This window comes from Capra hircus, chromosome 17, assembly GCF_001704415.2.
Source record: "Capra hircus breed San Clemente chromosome 17, ASM170441v1, whole genome shotgun sequence".
Classification (NCBI taxonomy): domain Eukaryota; kingdom Metazoa; phylum Chordata; class Mammalia; order Artiodactyla; family Bovidae; genus Capra; species Capra hircus.
The window spans coordinates 13642435-13662503 of record NC_030824.1 but is presented as its reverse complement, the minus strand read 5'-3'; the positions used below and the strand labels follow the sequence as shown (position 1 = coordinate 13662503).

General features: G+C 47.8%; 1 protein-coding gene across 1 annotated transcript in view; it reads left to right on the top strand.

Moving 5' to 3' along the window:
• Positions 1 to 20069, top strand: part of KSR2 (kinase suppressor of ras 2) — a 446835-nt gene that overhangs the window by 333227 nt on the left and 93539 nt on the right. The window contains exons 6-7 of the mRNA XM_018061222.1: positions 5276 to 5345; positions 8261 to 8344. Coding sequence (XP_017916711.1) covers positions 5276 to 5345; positions 8261 to 8344 — 154 coding nt within the window. The remainder of the gene's footprint in view (positions 1 to 5275; positions 5346 to 8260; positions 8345 to 20069) is intronic.

Sequence of the window (20069 nt, the reverse complement as noted above, 5' to 3'; positions counted from 1 at the left end):
GTCCATCGAGTCGGTGGTACCATCCAACTATCTCATCCTCTGTCCTCCCCTTCTCCTCCTGCCCTCCATCTTTCCCAGCATCAGGGTCTTTTCCAGTGAGTCAGCTCTTTGCATCAGTTGGCCAAAGTGTTGGTGTTTCAGCTTCAGCATCAGTCCTTCCAATGAACACCCAGGATTGATCTTCAGAATGGACTGGTTGGATCTCCTTGCAGTCCAAGGGACTCTCAAGAGTCTTCTCCAACACCACAGTTCAAAAGCATCAATTCTTCTGTGCTAAGCTTTCTTTATAGTCCAACTCTCACATCCATACATAACTACTGGAAAAACCATAGCCTTGACTAGACAGACCTTTGTTGACAAAGTAATGTCTCTGCTTTTTAATATGCTGTCTAGGTTGGTCATAACTTGGAGGGTGGGCAAATTCAACAAAATATTTACTGAGTAACTGCATGAATGATAGTTGGAATACACAGCACACTATGGCATCACTTTCCAAGCCTCTGTGGCCCTTTTGAACCGCTGGTTCTCATCTTCCCTTTACTCTTCTCAGAAGTAGGAAGCATGGACAGTTACAGGGTGGGCTGAACTCTGTGTATCTGGAGGGTGATCTGGAATGGAAGCATCCAGCTTGTTCCTGTCTGTGGTTCAAATCCCAGTTCAGTGACTTCTAAACTATAGACAGCTGCTTACTGCTTCTAAGCCTCAGTATTCCCATCTGTGAAGTAGGGATGAATTTGGCTGTCGTTTATTGAGCCCCAGCTAGGTAACCTGAATTTGAAAAAAAAACCAACAACCCAGTCTTAGCCTTTACATGCTGTGTGACCTTGGACAAATGGCATCACTTCTTGATTTCCTCGTTGGTGAAGTGGCACCGACGGTAACAGCTGATACATCACATGTGCTCATACATGCAGTGTGTGGATAAAATGAGATCACATATGTGAAGGGCTTATTTGGCAATAGTGCTTGGTGCATGGTAACAGTGCAAAGCATATTTATTGTTTTTCTTATTTCTCATTTAAAAAAATTCTTACCATTATTCTTATTTCTCTCCTCCTCTTCTTTTTCCTCCCTTTCTTTTGCTTTATAATCAGCCATTTAAAAAAATTTTTGAGTCATTCCAACTGTTAATCTTTTTTTTTTAATGTATTTATTTATTTATTTGGCCTCACTGCGTGGCATTTGGGATCTTAGTTCCCTGACCAGGAATCAAACCCATGCCCCCTGCAGTGGAAGCGTGGAGTCTTAACCCTTGGACCTCCAGAGAAGTCTCTCATCACCCATCTTCACGTGTTGTCTCTGTGATAAATGTTTTCAAGCGTGCTCTCCATGCCTGACTCCTCCATTAGCCTGAGTTCAAATTCACCAGGTCAGAGCCTGAGTTTTTAATTTTAAAATTCTACCTACTGTGATGATTTTATTAATATTGGTTCCTTCTATCATGGGTCCTGTTTGTCTGTCTGGCTGCCAAGGTGTCAAAGACCAAGCCTCCTGGTTTCTCCCCTTCTCTACAGAGGCACTTCCAAGAGGGCATCAACAGTGGGACCTAAAGGAGGGAAGAGGAACCCTCCTTCCCTCCAACCGTCTCCCTTTCCATGCCCCATGAATGAAAATATCTGGGAAGAAGTGTGTTTTCCTGTTATCCTGCCTCTGGAACGGAAGGCACCATGAATGGTCACAATTCTGCCTCCGTGTCTGCCTGACTTGTTATCAGAAAATGAGAGTAGAAAAGAAGCTTTTGTTCAGCTATGGAGACATCTTAATAGGCACTTTGATTGTTAGACAGAAGTTTCTGTATCAGTTTAATTGCTCTAAATGCTGTTTGCCTTCTCTGTTATGATAAGGCCTGAATTTTCATAGATTTTCCTTTTAAACAGTTTTCCTTTGCTTTAAGGCTTGCATTGGCAAGTTTAATGAAATCCAAATGAAGAAAGTAAAGAGAAGATCTCAGAGTTCAGATCTGCACACCCACGGATGAAGCTGTGTGGAGGCTATTATTGCTTGAGACTAATGATGTCGCAGACACTGACTGTAATTGACGGAATTCACCCCTTCAACCAGATATTGAGAAATGAAACCAAACTACTAAACTTAATTACATCTACTTTTCTAAGAAGGTGCTGTAATTGAGAATAACAGAATAACTAGGATACGAGTCCAACGGTGGGATGTGCTTATAATAAAAGAGGATTTGTTCTCTGCCTGGTTGAGCTTCACAAGTACCATCTCGAGATGTTGAGGGGAGGGACGGGGGTGGGGAGACGGTCAGAGAAGTGAAAAACATCTTGATAAGGGTTTCTCAACCTTGGCACCATTGCCATTTGGGTCTGGCTAGTTCTTTGATGCAGGGGTCTGTCTGGTGTATTATAGGGTGTTGAGCAGCATCCCTGGTCTCTACCTAGTTCGATGCCAGTAGCCCACCACCACCTCCACCTCCTCCACCCCATTTGGCAATATCTCCAAACAATGCCAAATGTTCCGTCGGGGCAAAACCTCCCTGACTGGGGCTTTTGGAAGGCTCATAAACACTTGCAGAGTTATTCCTTGAGGATCTACCAGGGCCCGGCTGTGTGACCTTCAGCAAGTCACTGCAGCTTTCTGAGCTCCTGTCTCTTCCTTTGTGCTGTGGGAATAATGAGAACACCGACTGCACAGAGGCATAGCTTCTGGGTATAAGCTGCACAGAATAGTGCCTACCACATATGGAGTACCCAGTCTATTCACTCTTTCTGTGATACTAGTCTCAGATTCAGCAAACATGTATTACATGCTTGCTTTGTCCAAGATGCTGTGCTGTGAGACAGTGATGCCGAGATGAAGATGTGGTCCTTGTCCTTGCAGGAGCGGCAGAAACGTGCAGACTTTTTGGTATTGCCTTGTTCTCCACCCAAGGCAGACATGCAGAAGCGAATGGCAACCCCCTCCAGTATTCTTGCCTGGGGAATCCCATGGACAGAGGAGCCTGGTGGCTATACAGTCCACGGGGTCGCAAAGAGTGGGACACAGCTTAGTGACTAAACAATGACAAAATGGCAGACATTGCTAATCAATCCCAATGCTCTTTCCTCTTGAGCCTCAGAATCCTTCTGAATACACCTTTCTAGACAGCCACTACTAACGTCCCATGAGATGAAACCTCTTTGGTGCTGCTACTGATAATTTTGTGGATTCCCCATGAGGAGGCTGTGTATCTGAGCTAGTGTACTAGTTTCCATTCCAGCACGGTCATTCCGCCTCCACCTACTCCTGGCCTGGAGAAAGCATTGTAAGGAGTTAGCAGGTCGCATTCTTCCTCCGAAATCTGACTTCAGTCCCCTGCTCTCTTTCCTTTAAAATTATTTTTCTTTCTTGTTTTTTGTTTGTTTCTCCCACAAGTCGAAACAAGTTATAAAATGGGCTTGGACTTGATCACATTTAGTTTTTAGTTAGCCTGGAAGAGATTCCACTGGCTATGATTCTGACTGATATATCATCCTGTCTCTCTTCTGGGTTTTCTCTGCCCTTTGGGACTTACAAAATCATTTGCTCTCCCAGAAATGGTCCCAGCTTTACAAGGGCGGAATTGGGGTTTCTGGAAACAGCTTTCAGATGGCTGTCGACAGTGTCATTAGACAAAAGGGAGGCGTGAATGGGTTGGGGTTAAACGCTCCCTGATGGGTTCAGACATGCCCAGCTCCCCAATGAGCACGCCACTCCATAACAATTGCTGTGAAAAATGAGGCGTGCATTTGCAGCTCTGAGGACGGGGCACCAGCTCCATCCATCTGGCCTGAGAAATGAGAGCTGGCGTGTGGGTCAGCCACTTCCTTCTTCTCTCCCCTAACTGGTGGAGGCTTCACAGAAAGCACCAGTTCATTTCTGCTGTTGTTTCACACTTCCCTGGGGCCTGTGAGGTCTGTGAGGAGGGTGATGCAGGCAACCAGGCACTGGAGTGAAGGTGGAGGCTGGTGCTCAGAGGCTGTGGAAGGAGTCCTGGAACTCAGTGGTGGAGTGGTGGTGTGGGCCACTGGGATGTAGCCCAAGGCGTGAAAGAAAAGACCTGGTGAGAATAGGCGCCCAGGCTAAAGTCCACGTGATTTATTGCTTCCTCCTCATTCCCATTTATCCATCAGATTATCCATCCATCTAGCTGTCCATCCTTCTGTCCTTCCATCCACTCACCTACCAGTCCATCCATCCATCCATCCATCCATCCATCCATCCATCCTTCCTTCCTTCCTTCCATCCATCCACTCACCTAACAGTCCATCATCCGTCCTTCCATCCACTCACCTACCAATTCATTGATCCACCTACCCATCTGTCCACATTGCAGCTCATCTGTCCATCTTCCCACCTATCCAACCATTCATCCACCTAGCTATCCAAACATCCATCTATCCATCCATCCACCTACCAATCCATTTACCCACCTTCCCATCTGTCCATCTGCTGACTCACCTGTCCGTCTGCCCACCCAGCCAACCATTTATCCACCTATCTATCCAAACACTCATCTATCCATCTATCAGCCCACCTGCCAATCCCTCTGCCAATTCATCTGTCCATCCATACACCCACTCATCCATCCATCATTTCTTCTAGTGTGAGTTTAAGGTGGTGCATGGTTAGACATATTCTAAACAGTTACTTATACAGAAAGTGCTATTGGTTTTCCATATAGAGTTTACTTTGAGAAGAAATGTGTTTAAACAAACAAATAAGTCAACTTAATTAAGTTGTACAAGGGCATACGAAAACTAGGAGAGAGGTAGCTGTATGACCAGCATTCGGAATCTGCCGAGTCAGAGCCTTGCAAGCACGGGCGTGTGTTCTAGGTGAGCCCAGACTCAGCTGGTGTGCCGTCTACAAGGTGTGAGGCCCTTGAGCACATGACTTCCCCTCTCCAGGCCTCAGCTTCCTCATCTGTAAGGATGGGATGCTGACAGTCTCTAACTTTGTTTTGAGGATGTCATGAACTCAGGCATGTGAGTCACGTGGCACACACCTTGCTCACAGTAAGTGCTTACTGATGGGAGCCAGGCTCAGTCTTATTCTCCCTTGGCTGCGTTCTTTCCAGGCACTGACTGGAAGCCTTATTCCGGGGACCTTGCTTGAGTCAAGATAACAGAAGCTAAACCAGTTTTCCACTTCCCTTTGGTTTAGCAAGTGATGGCGGCCAGTGCCCTTCCTGAGGCCAGCAAGCCTGCGTCTTCCTTCCAGGGCTTGGTGAGAGCCCACCCTCACTTCCAGTTCTCTGTGTAACGGGACCTTCTGGTGTCTTGTCTCCCTGCAGACACACTGTCAGTGCCGCGCTGGTCCCCACAGATCCCTCGCAGAGACCTCGGCAACTCCATCAAGCACAGGTAGGCTGGATTCCTGAGTGCATGGGTGGCTCTCTCCCAGCATGTGAGGGCTGGGGGCTCTGGCCCTGGGGTGGGGAAAGGCTCGGCAGAGTGTTCTGCCCCAGTTCCTGGATCGCCCTGCTCTTCCCTTCTCTCCTCTGCCAGGTTGAACCTTGATGTGGCAGGGCACTGAAATGCCTGCTTCTTTTTCACCTGGCTCTTACAAAGTTAACACCTAGTGGTTAAAAGCCAGGGCTTTGGAGTCAGACTGACCTATATTCCATTCCCAGCTAGTAAAGCTTTGCACCCTTGAAGAGGTTACTTAACCTCACTGAGGCTCAATTTTCTCATCAGATAATTCTACCTACTCATAGGGTGGTCGTGAAGATTAAGTGAGGTAATGTATGGAAGTGCTAAGCGAAGGGCCTAGCATGTAATAACCACTCAGTATTGAGACAAATGCTTGTCCTAATTTTGAGTCTTTGTACCCAGAAGACAGGATTGCAGAGGTGCTCACTTTCTGTCAGTCCAGAGCTCCAGCTCTGTTGGATGCTGGGTTCAGCCTCTCCAGGAGTGCAGTTGCCCTTTTCTGGAGGGAGATTTCTGTCCACTAAGTCACCCGTTACACGAAGTTAACTTTTTACTTTTCATTGTGTTACTTCACAATCTGTTCACAAACTCAGCGGGGGTAAGTAGCGCAAGTGTGGTCACATCCATTTGTCAGATAGGGAGACTGAGGCCCTAAATAATTAAGTGATGAATCAGCAAGCTAACTAACCCCGGAACTTTGTGTTCTTTTGACACCGCTGCTGAGAGTTTTCTGTGCACTGAGGCCTCTGTGACCAGCAGAGTTCACTCATTCATGTTTTTTTTTTCTCTAGTATTTATAGAGAATATCTGAACCAGGGCTGCAACGCTGAGCACCACAGAAGGCTTTCAGCCTTGGGGAGCTCACGGTCTAGTGGAGGGATAGACATTTAACAGACCATGACAGTACAGAGGGGATCGGGGCTATAAGAGGTGGGCAATACCAGGGGCAGACACCTAAGGGTATCCTGGGGTGAGGCAGGAGTGGGCACACTCTCTGAGAATGTCATCCCATCAACAGTTTTTGAAAGAAATGTGTTGACAGGATAGTTGCTAAGACTCAAATGAGAAAACGGTGAAGGAAGCCTTGAGAAATACACGATAGACACATCAGTAGACAGGCAGTGAGATGCAGAGAGAAAGATGTCAACAAGAAGGGCCTGTTTCTGTTTTCTTACATTCTGCTCCCTGACGTCAGCTCCGCCCCTGACTGGCCACACCCCAAGCTCAGCTTCATGCCCTGACTTGGCTCCACCCCAACTGCCCTCACCGTGGCTGAACCAAGACACCCGACTCTAGCATCCTGACGTTAGACCTGGTGGTACCTCGGATTCAAATGCTGATGCCAAGAGGAGGAAAATTGTCTGGTGGTTTGGGGCATCAGGAACATCTTCTTAGAGGAGCTAGCACTTAGGATTCCCTGTTACTCTCCAGTCTCACCCTGTGTTTCTCCCCGGCTCCATGCCAGGACAGAGAGACTTGGACTCATGCTAGCCTTTGTGAAAAAATGAAATTAAAATCGCACCATCCCCTGTCCTCAGAGTCACTTCAGTCACATCTTAGGAAGAGGGATTGCTGGTCTGAAGGATGAGAGAGGGCTGGAAAAGAAGGAATTCCCATCTGCCACGCATACTCTTGATTCCCACACTGCTGGCTAGTGGGTGGAACATGAGCCCCTTTGCCATTCCCCAGAGCTGCCAAATCCTGCAAAAATAGATCCTGCCAAACTCACTGGCCCTACAGAATGGGACTTAGCCAGCCCCCAGTCCAGAACTGGAAAGGGAGTGTTCTTGGCCACAAGAGTCTGTGTTCACAATATTGCCATTTGCTTGTACATGGAGGCTTCGGGCTGCAGCTCATTCTGTTGGAGAGTGACTGACCCAAATCAGGCAAGATGGTACAGCAGAGGAATGCAGGCTTGCCCTCAAAATTTTCAAGCACCAAAGTTACATAATCACTTCCAATTTTCATTTTGACACTGTGAGGCAGTGGAGATTAGATACAACTCCTGCTGGAGGTGACAAAAATTGAAAATGAAAATTAACTCTGACCTGGCAACCTTCAGTACTTTTCTTGGGCCCAGCCCTGCTGCTGCTGCTCTGTGTGAAGAAAGCACCCTGGCAACAGCAGGGAACCCCGGAAGTTAATGCACCTCTGTGCCCGCTAGTTCTTAGCTGTATATCAGAAACCTCCAAACTGCCTTCTGTTTGCAGCAAGTGGTTGTGGCTAGGGAGGAAGGTGAGCTGATGGTCCGAAAAGGCTTTCCCTTTAGAGGCCTCTTCTCTGCTACTAAAGTTTGGGGGTCTCCACTTTTTGAGGGAGATTCCCTCTTGAAGCTCCCTAACCAAGGGATGTAAATAGCAATGATGGGGAAGGCTCAGCTCAGTGATAAGGAACAGACTCGCAGGGAAACTGCACCTTGCTTTGTGGTTCTCTGAGGATGGTCACAGCCCCATCCATCTGTCCCGGAACTGAAATTGGCACATAGTAGGCCTCCAGGCATGTTTGTTGAATGACTGAATGACTGTTTTGAATGTTTGGCTAATAATATAGTCACAACCCCATGCAGTGACCGCTTTCTGTCTATCATTCCCTGTGTGAAGCCCTTGACATGCATGACCTTGTCTAATCCTCCAAACAACTTATGAGGTCAGTAGTGTTATCATGCCCACTTTCCAGATGAAAAGACCAGAGCTCCAGTGGTTTAAGCAGTTTGATTAAGTCACCTAGTTTGGAAGAAGTGGGGCTGGAATCAAAGGTGCATTGCTTTTCCTTCCAGTGGTCATCCTTCTAGAGCTGGGTCAGTCACCATCACCTTGGCCTTGAACACTTCTGTCTCTTCCTCACAGGTTTTCCACCAAGTACTGGATGTCTCAGACGTGCACAGTCTGTGGGAAAGGAATGCTTTTTGGCCTCAAGTGTAAAAACTGCAAGTAAGTGGCTGTTCCCACAAGCGCCTTTTCATAGTGCCTGGTGTCAGGCCGGAGCCAGCTTGGGCTCTGAAATGGCTTAGGGGGGTTCGTTCCTTGGCTCTCAGGAGAGCTGCTTCCTCTGTTTTTTGGAAATATGCCCTAAAAGAACACCTGCACTTGGGGAAAGGGTCAGGAGAGTGCTTGTGAGTAAGAACTGGAGCTGATGGTCTATGCTGGAAACGCAGAGCGCTGTCTGCAGAGTACAGCAAGAACCTGCATTTCCACAGGCTCTGAAATCAGGGGTTGGCAAACTGTTTCTCTGGTTGACCAGAGAGTAAATATTTTAGGCCTTGCGGCCCACAGGGTCCCTTAGCTCTGCTGTGTTGTTCAAAAGCAGCCATAGACAATATATAAACAAATAAGCACAACAGATTTATCTATTCCAATAAAGCTCTTTGTACAAAGACAGGCCATGGCTGGTTTTGGCCCCTCAGCCATGGTTTGCCAATCCCTGAGTTCAACTTTGTAAAGGACTTTTGCCCTCAATTTTTTTCTCCTCATGGTGTCTCTCCGAGTAGGAGTGGTTCTGATTCTTCCCATTTTACAAATGTGAAAGCTGAGTTAAAGCTAGGATAAGCCTGAGGTCACACAACTAAGAAGTGGCAGTCAAGACTTGAACCCCCAGACTCTTGTTCTTTCTGTGGCATCATGCTGGTCTCGAGTTCTGGCAAGAAGACCAGACCACACAAGCCCCCACCTCCGCCCGCTTCCACGTACCCACCCCAGGTTGCATCTGGCAATGGGATGCAAGAGGGACCGTGACGCCCAGCATAGGCCTTGGAGTCAGACTGAGATAGGTTTTTACGTCCTGGTCCTGCCACTGTTTAGCTCAGTGACCGTGGGTGAGTTGCCTCACATTTCTGTTGCTAGGATTTTCATCTGCACCAAAGAAATGATCATCACACCTGCCTGATGTGGCAGTGAGCGTTGAGTAAATCAACACCAAAGGACATAGCCCGGTGCCAGGCTTTCTGTCAAAGGTCACAAACGCCTTTCTGTTTGGTCTTCTTCTTCCCTCCTGTATGCTTGTACTAAATACCTGCTCTGGTCTGTAAAATATTAAAGTTCAACTGTATCAAGGGTTACAAATGAGTATGCATCTGATCGCTTTATAGGGGCCACTAAGTTGAAAAGTAGGACTCTTTCTTTCTCCTCCAGCCTCCCTCTTTCTTGTCCAGCCCAGGTTGGGAACTGATTCAAGTTGCATCAGGCCTCCCCACCTCGCTGCCCCGTGAAGGAGTTCTTACTCTCCCTGCAGCCTGGATGTCTCAGTGATAAGGCAAGGCTGAGCCCCATTCCCTCCTGGAGTCGTGGGGAGGATTAATTAGTTCCAGCCTCTAAGGGACGTTAAACTCCATGGCACGCGGGGACAGGGTGGGGGCAGTAGCTACCAGGTGTTAGTGTCTGGAGGCCCACGTCCCCACCTTGGTCCCAGGTGAGTCCCCAGGATGGCGGCCTCTGCTCTTTCTGACCCAGAGATGCACGAAGCCAGGCCTTGGGTCCAGGTGGAACTTCGGTCTGCTTTCCCCGGTGCACCAGACGCTTCGGGGTCCGTCTCATCTGTGTGTAGTCACACCACGTTCTGAGGGGGAGATGGCAGCTTTCACATCCTCACACCTGCCGAGCGGCGGCTTTGAAGTCAGGTAATTAGGTGAAAGGGACGCAGCCAGGAGTCCGCGAGGCTGAACGCTTCCTAAGCCGTTTTAATTTTCAGCGCTAGAGGCAGAAGTCTGAGGTAGCCTTCTCTCATGCTCTCTCTGTTCTGGAAGTAATGAGCAGAGGCTCAGACCCTGTGGAAGGTTGGGGGAGGGATGGGGACCTGAGAGAGAGAGGTGGGTGCCTGCCAGAGGCTCTAAAGCAGGCAGAACCGAGCTGGAGTACCAGCTGCACTGCCGAACTCCCCGTGTGACCTTGGGAAGGGACTCTCATCGCGGGCTGTTTCCTCACCTGCAAAGTGGGCGGTTAGTACCCCTTCCCCACCCCCACCCCCGCCACGGGGCTGTTGGAGGGAGTCTGTGAAAGGTCCTCGCCCCAGATGACAAACATTTTATCAAACATTCCTCCCCACCCTTACCTTTTACAGAAATGCCTCCTGGAATTGTAAGAGACAGGATTCAAACCAAGCCCTGGTTGGAAGGAACACTTGATCTAACCAATTTGCTCAGCCCTTGGGACTTCCCTGGTGGCTCAGGCAGTAAAGCGTCTGCTTACAGTGCAGGAGCCCGGGTCCAGTCCCTAGGTCGAGAAGATCTCCTGGAGAAGGAAATGGCAACCCACTCCAGCATTCTTGCCTGGAGAATCCCTATAGACAGAGGAGCCTGGTAGGCTACAGTCCATGGGGTCGAAAAGAGTCGGACACGATTAAGCGACTTCACTTTCACTTTCTTTTACTTTAGAACAACCACCCAAAAGGTGAAAGCAGAATCTGTAGCAGCCGCAGACCTTCAGGATGCCTCAGGAACTTTGATGCTGTACTCGCCTGATGTCAGCAGACTTTAGTGCTCTCTCTGGTGTGTAATTGTTGCTGTTGCTGTTTAGTTGCTGAGTCATGTCTGACTCTTCTGCAACACCGTGGACTGTAGCCCACCAGGCTCCCCTGTCCATGGGATTTTTCAGGCAAGAGTACTGGAGTGGGTTGCCATTAGGAGCTTGCATGACTGATATCATCTGTTGAAGTTTGATTTTACTCTTCCATCAATGAAATTCTGCAGTTTTTTGCATTAATTAATAGTGAGGAAGATGGATGGCTGTTTATGTGATTTAAAAGGTGGGCAAAATTTTAGTTGAAAAGATTTGGATGAAGGACAGAAAAGGGAAACAGACCCCATTGTCAAAGAGGTTAGGGGAAGACACACCTATAAAGAAATGAACTTGGGTGAAGCTGAAGTTCGGGCGTACAAGCAGTAGCCAGTGAAATCCCAGAGGGCAACGCTGAGAATGGGGAGGGAGCTGGTTAGAAAAATGGGCAGAACTGTTTGTTCACATACTCTACCAGTGTTTATTGAGCATGTACTGTGTGCCAGGAACTGTTTTACTGTTAGTTGCTCGGTCGTGTCTGCCTCTTTGTGACCCCATGGACTGTAGCTCGCTAGACTTCTCTGTCCATGGAATTCACCAGGCAAGAATACTGGAGTGGGTTGCCATTTCCTTCTTCAGAGGATCTTCCCCACCCAGGGATCAAACCTGTGTTTCCTGCATTGCGGGGAAGATTCTTAGCCATCAGAGCTGATTTTAAAAATGGGCAGAACTATTTGCTCATTTACTTGACTGACGTTTACTGAGCATGTACTGTGTGCCAGAAACTGTTCCCGGAACAGGGGAAACAACAGTCAATGAAACAGACAGAATCCCTGCCCTCACAGTTTACATGCTAGTGGGGGTGGAGACAGGGAGGCCAGACAGTAAATGAAGTAGTGAAATAGGTCATCTGTTCAGATGATGCTGAAGTGCTAAGAAGAACAAAGCAGAGCAGGGAGGCAGGAAGGGCCAGGGAAGGGGCTGCAGTTTTAATTGGAGTGCTCAGGGAAGGTCTTAAGCCTGACTGGGAACCTTGGGGGGAAAAGTGGTGTGTGATGCAGGTCATTTCCTATTACCCTAAAGCAATATCCAGAGGCTTGGGTTTGAATCTGTCCCGAAGGTAGTGATTCTCCACCCCCACCCGCCACCCCTTCCCTGCCTTTTTAAAAAAAGAAAACCCAGAACAGGGCTTACCTGGTACCTCAGACAGTAAAGAATCCTGCCTACAATGCAGGAGACCCAGGTTTGATCCCTGGGTGAGGAAGATCCCTTGGAGAGGAAGATCCCTTGGAGAAGGGCATGGCAACCCACTCCAGTATTCTTGCCTGGAGAATTCCATGGACAGAGGAGCCTGGTGGGCTACAGTCCATGGGATCACAAAGGGCTGGACACAACTAACCTAACAGAAGCAGAAGATATTAAGAAGAGGTGCCAAGAATACACAGAAGAACTGTACAAAAAAGATCTTCACGGCCAAGATAATCACGATGGTGTGATCACTCATCTAGAGTCAGACATCCTGGAATGTGAAGTCAAGTGGGCCTTAGAAAGCATCACTATGAACAAAGCTAGTGGAAGTGATGGAATTCCAGTGGAGCTATTTCAAATCCTGAAAGATGATGCTGTGAAAGTGCTGCACTCAATATGCCAGCACATTTGGAAAACTCAGCAGTGGCCACAGGACTGGAAAAGGTCAGTTTTCATTCCAATCCCAAAGAAAGGTAATGCCCAAGAATGCTCAAACTACCGCGCAATTGCACTCATCTCACACACTATTAAAGTAGGCTTCAGCAATACGTAAACCATGAACTTCCAGATGTTCAAGCTAGTCTTAGAAAAGGCAGAGGAACCAGAGATCAAATTGCCAACATCCGCTGGATTATGGAAAAAGTAAGAGAGTTCCGGAAAAAGCAAGAGAGTTCCAGGAAAACATCTATTTCTGCTTTATTGACTATCCCAAAGCCTTTGACTGTGTGGATCACAATAAACTGGGGACAATTCTGAAAGAGATGGGAACACCAGACCACCTGACTCTTAAGAAACCTGTATGCAGGTCAGGAAGCAATAGTTAGAACTGGACGTGGAACAACAGACTGGTCCCAAATAGGAAAAGGAATACGTCAAGGCTGTATATTGTCACTCTGCTTATTTAACTTCTATGCAGAATACATCATGAGAAACGCTGGACTGGAAGAAGCACAAGCTGGAATCAAGATTGCCAGGAGAAATATCAATAACCTGAGATATGCAGATGACACCACCCTTATGGCAGAAAGTGAAGTGGAACTAAAAAGCCTCTTGATGAAAGTGAAAGAGGAGAGTGGAAAAGTTGGCTTAAAGCTCAACATTCAGAAAACGAAGATCATGGCATCTGGTCCCATCACTTCATGGCAAATAGATGGGGAAACAGTGGAAACAGTATCAGACTTTACCTTTTGGGCTCCAAAATCACTGCAGATGGTGAATGCAGCCATGGAATTAAAAGACGTTTACTCCTTGGAAGGAAAGTTATGACCAACTTAGATAGCATATTGAAAAGCAGAGACATTACTTTGCCATCAAAGGTCCATCTAGTCAAGGCTACGGTTTTTCCAGTGGTCATGTATGGATGTGAGAGTTGGACTGTGAAGAAAGCTGAGCACCGAAGAATTGATGCTTTTGAACTGTGGTGTTGGAGAAGACTCTTGAGAGTCCCTTGGACTGTAAGGAGATCCAATCAGTCCATTCTAGAGGAGATCAGCCCTGGGTGTTCTTTGGAAGGAATGATACTAAAGCTGAAACTCCAGTACTTTGGCCACCTCATGCGAAGAGTTAACTCATTGGAAAAGACTCTGATGCTGGGAGGGATTGGGGGCAGGAGGAAAAGGGTGCGACAGAGGATGAGATGGCTGGATGGCATCACCAACCTGATGGATGTGAGTTTTAGTGAACTCTGGGAGATGGTGATGGACAGGGAGGCCTGGCATGCTGCGATTCATGGGGTTGCAAAGAGTCGGACACGACTGAGTGACTGAACTGAACTGAGCAACTAAAAAATCTAGGACAATTCTGGTGGTGTTACTGCCAGAAACTCCATGGCTTAGACATATGCTACTCCAAATGTGGTCCCTGGGCTTGTAACCTGTAGCAGCAGCAGCACCTGAAAGCTGTTCAGAAACTCAGACTCTTAGGCCCCAACCCCAGACCTGCTGCACCCAAATCTGCATTTTAAGATTGTCCCAGTGACTCTTGTGCACATGAATTTTGAGAAGCACTGCTCTCGGGAGCTCCAAACCCCCTTGCAGAACTGATTTTACTTCTGTAGATAATGGATCTCAAACTGGAGTGTGAATCAGCATCCCCTGGAAGGTTGAATAGAACACAGCTCCCTGAACCTACCCCAGAGTCTCCAGTTCAGCGAGTCTGAGGTGGGTCTCCAGAATCCGAGTCTCTGACAAGTTCTCAGGTGATGCTGATGCTGCCAGTGCTGGAGCTGGAACCACAGTCTGAGAACCATTTCTCTATATATGAAAGCACTGGTTTCCCAAGATCAAACCGTATTTTAGCACATGAGTTGTTTTTTTTTAATGTTGGTCCGTCTTTGCTGATTACTTTTCAGTCTCTTCTGCTGTTACATCCCTTGGCCTCACTCTGTAGACATGAGTCTTGCTCGTCCTGGTCTCTCCAGTAAATTCATCCAGTAAATATTTGTGTGCTGAGTCAAAAAAGATACACTATGATTAGGAACCCAGGCTGTAGGTCAGACACACACACACCTCTCTTTGAATCCTGACTCACCACTAACTGTGTAATCACTTCTAAGCTTCAGTTTCTTTCTACATACGTGCTAAGTCACTTCAGTCATGTTCGACTCTTTGTGACCCCATGGACAAGAATACTGGAGTGGGTTGCCATTTCCTTCTCCAGGGGATCGTCCCAACCCAGGGATCAAACCCAGGTCTCCTACATTTCCTGCACTGGAAGATGTGTTCTTTACCACTAGCACCACCTGGGAAGCCCTTTTGCTACATAGGAAGAAAAAAATGACATCTATTTTACTAAATCTTCTTTTTTTTTTTAACTGACTAAATAAGGGAAAATGCTTAGCCTGGTACCTGGCCTACTATAAGAACTTAATAAATGAAAGTTAATGCTGTTATTAAATTAGTTTGGGAGTACCCCTCCACCCAGGAAGCCGGAGTACTTCTGAATGTCTAACCCCTTTCCCCCCTGCTTTGGTTCGCTGCCCACTTCCTCCGGAATTATCATCAGCTGCCTTGTCAGCATTGTGAATAGAGAGATTAATGAACTAATAGGAAATTATGCTCAGAAAGCAATTTGCAGTTATCTAAAATGAGGCGTTTTCGTCTAATAGGTTCACGAGCACGGAGTGGAGTTTAGTTCTAAGTGGTCGGCTGTCAGTGCAGACCATGTGTTGTCTGATAACCATGGATTCAGCTGGCTGAAGTTTGCTTTTGCAGTTAAGATGCTGATGGATTTCCCTAGCTCAGTCGTGTCTTATCTGCACCCTTCCCCCTTCTCAGGGTCCTTCCAGAGAAGGACACTTCTGCAGGGCTGAGGTCAGGTTCCCTGGAAACCTCTCCACATCTCTCTGGGTTTCTTGTGGGAAAACCAGCAGTGGTGCTTTGAGTGGTTGTGTTCTAGAAAATAACGGTTTGAACCAAGGTGACTCTGACCCAGACTCTTGGTGTAGGGCCTAGAAATCTGCATTTTTAGTCGACCTCCCAGATAATTCCTATTTGCACATAAGCATGAGTGTCCTGGGCTGAGAAAACAGCACAGACAAAGGCTTGGCTCGGAATTTAGTGTTAGTTGACTCGTTGAGATCCTGTGGACTGTAGCCCACCATACTCCTCTGTCCTTGGGATTCTCCAGGCAAGAATACTGAAGTAGGTTGTCATTTCCTTCTCCAGGGGATCTTCCCAACCCAGGAGTCAAACCTGGTCTGAGCATATTTTGCAGGCAGAGTCCAGGGTAGAGAGGAGACTGGTTCTGCTTTGCAGCCACGGTACCAGCCCTAGGACTCCTGCTGTTGCTTCCTGAGGCTCCAGGCCCGTGGAGGGGAGGCACCCCTTACCATCCAGCCAGCTGCTCTTCTGGGAAAGCAGTCTTGGGCTCTGGAGCTCCCACCACCCTGGACCAGCTCGCCAGCTAGGACGAGGCCCGGTGCAGGGAAGAGAATGTGTTGTCTGGATTGCCGTGCCTCTGGGTGGTGGTGGAGAGTCCTGCTGTGCTCCGAGTCACCTGCTCTTGGGGCCTGAGACAGGAACCGTACGGGTCTCAGAACACTTTGCAGATGTATAAGACTCATTTTCCTCTAGGACCACAGAGTACTTGCTCCTCTGCTTTGAAGATAGGATGATTAACTTTATCCGCTGAGCGCAGTACCAGTGACCTCGTTTAGGGATGCCGGTGCTACCAGTTCAAACCTGAGACCTTCCCTGGGGGCCTTGCCCTTGGCTGATTGTAGCTTCTCCCCCAGGGGGCTCAGAGGCAGGCAGGCAGGGCGTAACTGGTGCAGGTGTGCAAAAGGCCAGCTTCCTTGCCTGCAGGCAGACATACTCAAGGGTACAGTTCACAGCCCAGAGACCCGCTGTGGGGTCAGGCTGAGACTAGAGTCACCTGCAACCATGTCCTTGCTTAGCTTCTCCCCCATCCTGCTGTGCTAAGGAACATCCTGTAGAACTCCCTCCATAAATCACTTGCCAGATTGCCCATCTCAGGATCTGTTTCTAGGGAGCTCGACTTAGGACAGGAAAGCAACAGCACGATCCAGACTCTGGAGCCAGAGAGAGCAGGTCCTGGCTCTGCTGCTTCCAAGCTGTGTGACTCTGGGAAAGTTTCTAAACCTCTCTGATATAAAGTGAGGCTACTATGTTCATTTGATGTGATGAGACATGTGAGTGCTCTAGTCACATTAATGATTTGATGATTTTTTCAAATCAGGCTCTTTAAGATGTTCAGCAGTTGTTTCATTACAAAAGTGGATTCTCTATTAATATGAAATATGAAAAGAAACAGACTCACCAGATCACCTCCGAGGATTTGAACAATGTTGAAGTTCTGGAAAACTTAACCCATTTCCTACTTTTCTGCAGCCCTTATTCCCCATTTTGCTTTGGGGATTTTCTGAACCAGCCAGTTTCCTGGGAGACTAGTTAAAGGCTTTGTACCAAGGTTTCTCAACCTTGGTACTCTTGACATTTTGAGCCAGATGATTCTTTGTGGTAGGGAGGCTGTCCTGTGCATTGAAGGATGTTTAACACCATTACTTGCACACACACACCCCGGCTCCACCCTTCCCCTACTCCACCCTCAGCTATGACAATCAAAAACGTCTCCAGATATTGCCAAATGTCCCTTGTGGTGTGTAAGGGGCACAAAATTGCCCTTGGGGGAGAACCACTGTTTTATATCGTAAATCCCTCATCCCCAACCAGTGGGGCTGTATATCCATTATTCAGCTTTTAAGTGCCAGCATTAGAGTGCCATTACTAAAGCATTCAATAGAATGATCAAACTGCTCGGGTTGCCTGGGACTTCCCTGGGTCAAGCACTGAAAGTCCCAGGTCCCAGGTGGCCCAGGTTGGGGGAGGCAGGTCTGTGCCGGTAGAAACATTTTACATGCTCCAATTAAGGTCACTGCCCGCTTCCGTAGGCGTGAGAGCCATAATCACTTCCCTGGAAAGGTAGAAAGTGATGTTTAGAAACAGCGCACTATTTCCAGTTTATTCCAGTGTGTTTTAATGCATTTTCCATAGTTGCCCCTCCTCCTGCCCTCAGTAGCCTGGTTAGACATGCTTGCACTGAATTCTTTTCACATAAGCAGTCCCTTTGCCATTTTACAGGCACTTCTTTATCTGGTTTTGCTCTGTTATTGGATCTTTTCACTTGGATTTCACATGCTTTTTGGTGCCCTCCTTGCCCTGCGTGTCCTCCTCTCCAGTGTCCTTGCCTCAAAGTCCAATGTTTTATCTAAAATTTTCCTGTGTTTGCAAAATGACTTCAGCCACAGGTGACAAGGAGATAAAAGCAGGAAGTAAGCCATGGTTGGTTTGAGCCACTGGGCGCTCTAATTTTCCCAGCTCTTGCAAAACTGGGGAAATGATGAGCTGGTATTGCAGCTGCTGCGAAGTTCCTGGAAGCTTCAGGAATTTGTACAACGGGCAGGATATTGGCAGGATATAATTATGAGCGTGCATTTCAGAGATCACCAGCTTGAAGCCTAAACTTATTTTTTTCCATTAATAGAAACACTTCAGTTTTTGCAATAATCATCATGAGAATTATTGGTCCCTTATATGAGTTTTTACCTATTATATGTGCTAAGTTGCTTCAGTCATCTCCAACTCTTAGCCTACCAGGCTACTGTGTCCATGGGATTCTTCAGGCAAGAATACTGCTGTGGGTTACCATGCCCTCCTCCAGGGGATCTTCCTGACCCAGGTAATGAACCTGAGTCTCTTATGTATCCTTTATTGGCAGGAAGGTTCTTTACCAGTAACACCACCTGGGAAGCCCCTTACCTATTATGCTTCAGTCGTGTCCAACTCTGTGCGACCCCATAGGCAGCAGCCCATCAGGCTCCCCCATCCCTGGAATTCTCCAGGCAAGAATACTGGAGTGGGTTGCCATTTCCGTCTCCAATGCATGAAAGTGAAAAGTGAAAGCGAAGTTGCTCAGTCGTGTCCGACTCTTCGTGACCCCATGGACTGCAGCCCACCAGTCTCCGCCATCCATGGGATTTTGCAGGCAAGAGGACTGGAGTGGGGTGCCATTGCCTTCTCCGGTTACCTATTATAGTTCAGTCCAATTACAGTTGTATGTGAGGGTGCATTATAATTCTCCTGGAGCTTGGGGTGGGGATTGGATACAAGGATGATGGTGATGGTCATGGTATCATGTGTCGAGGGCTTGCTGAGTGCCAGACATTCTGCTAAGTACTTTACATGCATGAACTCATTTAATTCTTACAACAACCAGGGAAGGCAGGGTATATTTATTATCCCCGTTTCTAAGAAAACATAGCCCTTCAGGAATAACTCGTTGGCCCAAAAGTATCACTGTGGGTGAATCCATTCCTCAAACCCACTGATCCCTCTGATTCAAGATCCCAGAGCCTTAACCACTTTATGTGGGCAAAGAATCGGCCACACAGCTGCCAGGGCCTACTCTGCTTCTCTTTGAACCAGACAAGCAGAAGATGAGACTCTGATCTCAACCTGAAGCTGGACCAGAGCCATCAGTCTTTTCCTCCCCTGCCTGTTGCCTTCTCCCATCATCCCTTCTTGAATCGAAAGATGATGAATGGGTCTCTGTGATGAACCCCCCCACCCCACCCAGGTGCTGGGAACCCAGAAGACTCTGTGGTCACAGTCTCCTCTCTTGGGGAAGCGGGGTGTGGGGTTGAGGGAGGAGTCTCCAACAGGTAATAATTCTATAGCTTTCTTATGGAGACCTCTTATGGAAAGACCGGTGCTGGGGTTTTCCTGATTATCGTCCGTTATGTTGCTGGAGCATTCATTCTGATTTCTGTGTTAATACTCCCCATCTCCCTTGTTTATTTCAGCTGTTGCCTTTCTCTTTCTAACTCAGTTGAAGGCCAAAGAGCTCAACCCCACTGGGCGGTCAGCAGTGAGTTAAGGGGGTTGTGTTCTTTGAGGTCCTTCACCGAGACCATAAGGAGATGTTTCTAGAAGTATCAGCTCAAATGACAGACCCCAGGGGAACCAAAATTAGACAAAACTGCTCAGTTGGGGTATTCATACAGACAAGCCCACTGCAAAGAGGGTACTGATTTGGTTTAGTGATTTTGCAAGAAGCCTTAAGAAGCACCTAATGCAGTGATGTTGGGGAGGCAAGCAGAGGCAGGAGAGTGAGGAGGGATAACCCGAGAGGGGCACTGGCTGCCCTGTAAGTGTGAGTATCTGCTTCCCAGGGTGGGGCGGGGGTGGGGACGGTCTTTCCAAAATGCTTATCCAGGCATCACCTCCCTGTTTAACACCCTCCGCCTCCCTGTTTAATACCCTCCTTGGTTCTGCTCAGTTCTCAGAATAAAATCCAGGTTCCTGAGCAGACCTGTGCCATCCTTATTTACCTCTCCTTCCTCCCCTCTCACCACGTCCTTCCTTTTGCGCAGAGCTCCAGCTTCTCCATGCCACCAACCCTG